This window comes from Pelobates fuscus, chromosome 9, assembly GCF_036172605.1.
Source record: "Pelobates fuscus isolate aPelFus1 chromosome 9, aPelFus1.pri, whole genome shotgun sequence".
NCBI lineage: Eukaryota > Metazoa > Chordata > Amphibia > Anura > Pelobatidae > Pelobates > Pelobates fuscus.
The window spans coordinates 130,008,786-130,015,076 of NC_086325.1; the positions used below are offsets into that span (position 1 = coordinate 130,008,786).

Consider the following 6,291-nt stretch of genomic DNA (forward strand, 5'->3'; position numbering starts at 1 on the left):
GGGACCCACCGGCTTCTAGAGCTGCTGAAGCTGCAGCGCCCTGCACTAAATGTGTCCCAAAGGAACTCGCAATGCCAGTTGATAAAAGAAACCACCAAATCCAACGAGCGAGCGAAGGTGCAGAAACAGCTTTAGAGAGCTTCTCCTCTCCAGCAAGAGAGGGAACCATGGTTGACTCCTTCAAAGTGGTGTGACCAGGAGAAATGACACTCCCAGGAGTATGGTCTGATGCAATGTCCGAAGTAATCCGTAGAAAAAGAAAAGGGGGGAACGCATACGCCCCCAAGGGAGGCCAGTCTTCGAAAACATGGCCACCAACTCGCTGATGGGTCCAGAGGCCACATGAAGAACCAATCTGTTTGACGGTTCACCCTGGATGCAATCAGATCTGAGTGAAGGGGGACTCGGAGCGAGTCCAGTACTTGAAACACCGGAGGGTGAAGTAGCCAATCGTTAGTGCCTCTCCAGTGTCGGGATAAATTGTCCGCTACATGATTGTCTCGTCCCATGAGATATTCAGCCTCAAGTATCAAATTCTTGTCCAGACAGTCTTGATAGAGATCCTACATGAGATCTGACTGCAGACCAGACAGTCAGGACGTTGTCCATGCAGGGAGGCAGCGAGCAGTAATTCTTACCCTGGGGAAGCTTTGAATGGCGAATGAAACGTAAAAAAGGGGGGAACGTAAATGTAAATAACGTAAAAAACCATGAGTTTGTTTTATCTGCAGATGTATTTTCTATTGTATTTTAGGTAAAAGGTTACCAATATGGTGGGTATACAGGAAGTATGTTTCCAAACCGGAAACTTTGCCATATTGGAAGTGGCACAATGCGTTTCGGGTTCGGACCATATTTGGTAATGGGAGTTTCTTCTTTTTTACATTTATGATAAATTAACTATAATGGTTGTGTGTGTGTGTGTGTGTGTGTATATATGTGTGTGTATGTGTGTATATATATATATATATATACAGGGAGTGCAGAATTATTAGGCAAGTTGTATTTTTGAGGATTAATTTTATTATTGAACAACAACCATGTTCTCAATGAACCCAAAAAACTCATTAATATCAAAGCTGAATATTTTTGGAAGTAGTTTTTAGTTTGTTTTTAGTTATAGCTATTTTAGGGGGATATCTGTGTGTGCAGGTGACTATTACTGTGCATAATTATTAGGCAACTTAACAAAAAACAAATATATACCCATTTCAATTATTTATTTTTACCAGTGAAACCAATATAACATCTCAACATTCACAAATATACATTTCTGACATTCAAAAACATAACAAAAACAAATCAGTGACCAATATAGCCACCTTTCTTTGCAAGGACACTCAAAAGCCTGCCATCCATGGATTCTGTCAGTGTTTTGATCTGTTCACCATCAACATTGCGTGCAGCAGCAACCACAGCCTCCCAGACACTGTTCAGAGAGGTGTACTGTTTTCCCTCCTTGTAAATCTCACATTTGATGATGGACCACAGGTTCTCAATGGGGTTCAGATCAGGTGAACAAGGAGGCCATGTCATTAGATTTTCTTCTTTTATACCCTTTCTTGCCAGCCACGCTGTGGAGTACTTGGACGCGTGTGAATGAGCATTGTCCTGCATGAAAATCATGTTTTTCTTGAAGGATGAGGACTTCTTCCTGTACCACTGCTTGAAGAAGGTGTCTTCCAGAAACTGGGAGTTGAGCTTGACTCCATCCTCAACCCGAAAAGGCCCCACAAGCTCATCTTTGATGATACTAGCCCAAACCAGTACTCCACCTCCACCTTGCTGGCGTCTGAGTCAGACTGGAGCTCTCTGCCCTTTACCAATCCATCCATCTGGCCCATCAAGACTCACTCTCATTTCATCAGTCCATAAAACCTTAGAAAAATCAGTCTTGAGATATTTCTTGGCCCAGTCTTGACGTTTCAGCTTGTGTGTCTTGTTCAGTGGTGGTCGTCTTTCAGCCTTTCTTACCTTGGCCATGTCTCTGAGTATTGCACACCTTGTGCTTTCGGGCACTCCAGTGATGTTGCAGCTCTGAAATATGGCCAGACTGGTGGCAAGTGGCATCTTGGCAGCTGCACGCTTGACTTTTCTCAGTTCATGGGCAGTTATTTTGCGCCTTGGTTTCTCCACACGCTTCTTGCAACCCTGTTGACTATTTTGAATGAAACGCTTGATTGTTCAATGATCATGCTTCAGAAGCTTTGCAATTTTAAGAGTGCTGCATCCCTCTGCAAGATATCTCACTATTTTTAACTTTTCTGAGCCTGTCAAGTCCTTCTTTTGACCCATTTTGGAAAGGAGGTTGCCTAATAATTATGCACACCTGATATAGGGTGTTGATGTCATTAGACCACACCCCTTCTCATTACAGAGATGCACATCACCTAATATGCTTAATTGGTATAGGCTTTCGAGCCTATACAGCTTGGAGTAAGACAACATGCATAAAGAGGATGATGTGGTCAAAATACTCATTTGCCTAATAATTCTGCACGCAGTGTATATATATATTTGTGTTAAGTGCTTATGATAGTACAGTGTGAAATACCATAAATAAATGTAGGATAATAAAAAGAGCAAGTCGGTTGTGGTGTGCCAGAACCGACGATGAGGTAGGCCTGAGAAAGAAGAGGGCCTACCTAGGAAAAGAAAGATAGAAATAAATAAATGTTAAAGTGTGGTGGGAGGGTAATTCAACGCTGACCTCGAACGGTAAGGAGCAAGGTAAGGGGAGTGCCTTAAGTAGGCTAGGGGTAGCAAACCAGCACCTCCCACAAATCCAGGCAAAATTGCCTTAATACATATAGATATATACACTCATGTCAGTGTGACATTTATCAGCACCTGAGGAAGACCCAGTTTGGGGTTGAAACACGTTATGCATTTGTTTTTAGATTTTGTTCTAATATACTAAGGTAATACATTATTTGAACTTATATACCTCTTCTTGGAGTTCTTGATTCCAGCAATTTTGCACTTTTTGGGATCCTAACCAGTGGAGGAAATCACCTTGTGTCTAGAAGGAGACATATATGCTCTATAAGTCTATGGCCAACTTTAATGGACTCTAAAAACTGTTACTATATATTTTACTTTAATATAAGAGGAATTTTGTATATAAGGTAGTTTATTATTTTTGTGTGCACTTATCACTTTCTTTGGTTTTACTGTGTTTCCACTTTTAAGGATATAGTAAGATATAGTAAGACAATCTACTTGGGTGAATCAGCAGCACCCCACTTTCTTCCTTAGCACCAGCTATAACCTGTTCTGAATTACTGAGTGTAGTGGTATTATGGAGACAGGCTTGGAGACCATGGTGAGGCCTGAGAGAAAGCAGTTGTTGTTGGTGGATTGTTTATATAGAAAAGAAAGGGAAGGCAAGAAAGAGGGAAGGGTGGATCTGTATGTGAAGGATAGCATACAATCTAGACTAATAAAAGTTAGTGAGGCAAAGAGAGTCCATTTGGGTTACGTAGAATTTGGTAATCACACAGTAACCTGTGTAGATGTGATTTATAGGCCTCCAGGACAAATAGAAGAAGAGTTAGATAAGCTACTAGTTGAGGAAATAACTAAAATGACATTGAAGGGGGAAGTTATCATCACGGGTGACTTTAATCTTCCTGATGTGAACTGTAAAACCAAAATAGCTGCTTGTGGCAGGAGCACAAATATTCTAAACTGCTGAAGGCAACAGAAAATTGCATTAGGCTTGTCAGAGAAGGGCCACTAAACATGGATTGCAGGATAAAACTTGTGGATGCATGGAATAGCCTTGCTGCCGAAGTGGTAGAGGTTAACACAGTGAAGGAGTTTAAGCATGCATCGGCTCTCTCTCTCCACTGGGGAACCAAGTTATTAAGAACAATTACAAAGTGGCCATTAAATAGGATTACATTGTACTTATGCCAGGAAAAAAAAACAATCTAAAGGTGAGATCTGAACTGTCAAATAATGCAATATTAGAGCAAGAGAGGTCAACATTTGATGGATTGTTATTGTGTATAAATATCCATTGTTTACCAAAAAAAGCTGTATTGCTTTTTCTACATTTCCAAATTTGACAACATGTTTGGGCAGCTGGTCAAATAGTACATTTATAAAAGTTTTTTAAATATTCTTTTTTTTTTTTATTTCTAGGTTTTTGATGGTAATGAAGACTCTGACACACCTTTTTGGGTCTTAGTGACTCCTGCTATTGTTACACGTTTCCTGAGACTGCATCCTGAAAACTGGAAGGGTGGTATTGCTCTAAGAATGGAAGTTCTAGGTTGCAAAATATCTTGATTTTGTTTGTGTTCTCTTGGTATTCCATACATATGCTATGTATAATAAAGTTAAATAAACTTGATAATATTTGTTAAGTTCGGTAACATCTACTTGCCTATTTTTGTATCTAACTTTCTGTCTACAAATTATCCAGCTATCACATAGCCATCTGTCTGTTTAGTCTAATTCATCAAATCTATTATCCACCTGTCTTATATAAACAGTCTTACCTACATAATAAAAATAACAGAACCAGTGAAACTGATTGTTAGACCAGCAGCTGATATAAAGTAGGTGGCTCTGTAGAAATAAATAGTAAGAGATACAAAAAAATTACATAATTATTATTTTATTATTATTATTATTATTATTATATTATTTATATAGCGCCAACAAATTCCGTAGCGCTGTACAAGATCCAAAGTTTGCAAACCCCTCATCCAGGACGAGAACAGAGAAGCAGCTCAGAACATCATACCACAACAAAGGCCAGTACAACAAACTACTCAGCAGCCTTAGAAAATAAGCAAAATAATGTAAGATGTTTCTCCGAAGCCTGACATGGATGTAATAACTGGTGAGCCATACAAAAGTGGATTGTTAAGGATAACTAAGCCCTGCAATACATGTTCTAGCAAATTCACATAATGAAACATAAAGGGGAAATTTTACAGATAAACCAACTAAAGCTTTATGCTTGCCCGTACCATATTTTGTGGTTGGATTTCCTTGTTGGGAATACATTTTCTTAACTTTTCCATGTGGGACAGTATATAAACTGAACCCAAAAATGTGTCTTGCCCATGCAGGCAGATTACGGAGTTCCTCAGATGAAGGGAGGCTGAACTTCTTCTGGTATACCTATGGTAGTCATGAAAGTTGGCCAAAAATAAAAAATTAAATCAGAAATAAAATATCCTGTTGTCTGACTGAGGACAGGAAAAGGAGTTATGGAAGGACCTTGAATGCCTAGGTTTGGTTACTTGTTTACTGTCCTGATCCAACTGGAGGTGGAGCTACCCATAAGTGACGCTGCCATGATTAGCCTGGAAGTATGTTTTTCTGTATTTTTCTTTCCACACATATTTAAATCTAGGCTGATTTAAAGAAAAAAAAAATCACTACCTAATATATGGCTAATAGTAAATAAATAGTTGGGATTCTTAGGCACCTACTATTTTTCTATCTTCCCAGAGGAAATATAACACATAGCAAGTTGTGCTCTTCATTTTGCTTCAGTATCTTTTGACTTTGTAGCATAGTGCACACACTGCAACAGTTTATGTTTCAGCAACTTCCAAGTCTGGTCCCCGCAAGTTAAACTAACTCAGATAACTTGGGATTTCCAATCACTCTTTATTGTGTTTTTGTTGGACTCTATTTAGGACTGATATGACATTTTATGTTTAATTTTGAACTTTAAAATTATTATTTTTATACCTCGTACTATTGGTTTACACAGATCCAAATACATTATGTCAGCTCCTGGTCTCACAACCAGTTTCGAGGGTTTTGTTGTTTTCGTTACCCTTTGAGATTTCCTATTCTTGTTCTAGTGGGTTATCTCAAGAGGTTATCTCTATGCTTCTTAACTATCTTATGTAGTATATTTTATGAATAGTGGCTATAGTTATTCAGTTTACTCTTTCTCTCTCTCTGTATAAACACAATTTTTGATGCAAATAGCCGAAGATTGTCAGAGAGTGTCCATGGGCAAGTGAGATGGAAGTACAGACCTGCTGGGGCACCACTTCACTGCTGGGGACCTTCTCAAATAATTATTTTTTACTTGCTGAGAAACATCCCATCCAGTTTGTATAAGGGTTTGTCTTATTGAGCCAGTGTGTTTATCACTATATACACTTGTAATGTTGATTATGATGGGGCAGTTTCCCTGCACACTTTTAATTATTACTTGGTTCTTTTCTACTCTAGGTATAAGGGCTCTAAGATTTATGCCAGTAAAATTCTGAATTCTGCGTCATGCTTTTATTCTAGACAGCTCACCCTCCC

General features: G+C 38.9%; 1 protein-coding gene across 1 annotated transcript in view; it reads left to right on the forward strand.

The window, feature by feature from the left end:
• F8 (coagulation factor VIII) overlaps positions 1-4,310 on the forward strand; it is a 595,138-nt gene extending 590,828 nt beyond the window's left edge. The window contains exon 26 of the mRNA XM_063432427.1: positions 4,150-4,310. Within this exon, the coding sequence (XP_063288497.1) occupies positions 4,150-4,296 (147 nt within the window). The 3' untranslated portion in view covers positions 4,297-4,310. The remainder of the gene's footprint in view (positions 1-4,149) is intronic.
• Positions 4,311-6,291: the final 1,981 nt, after the last annotated feature.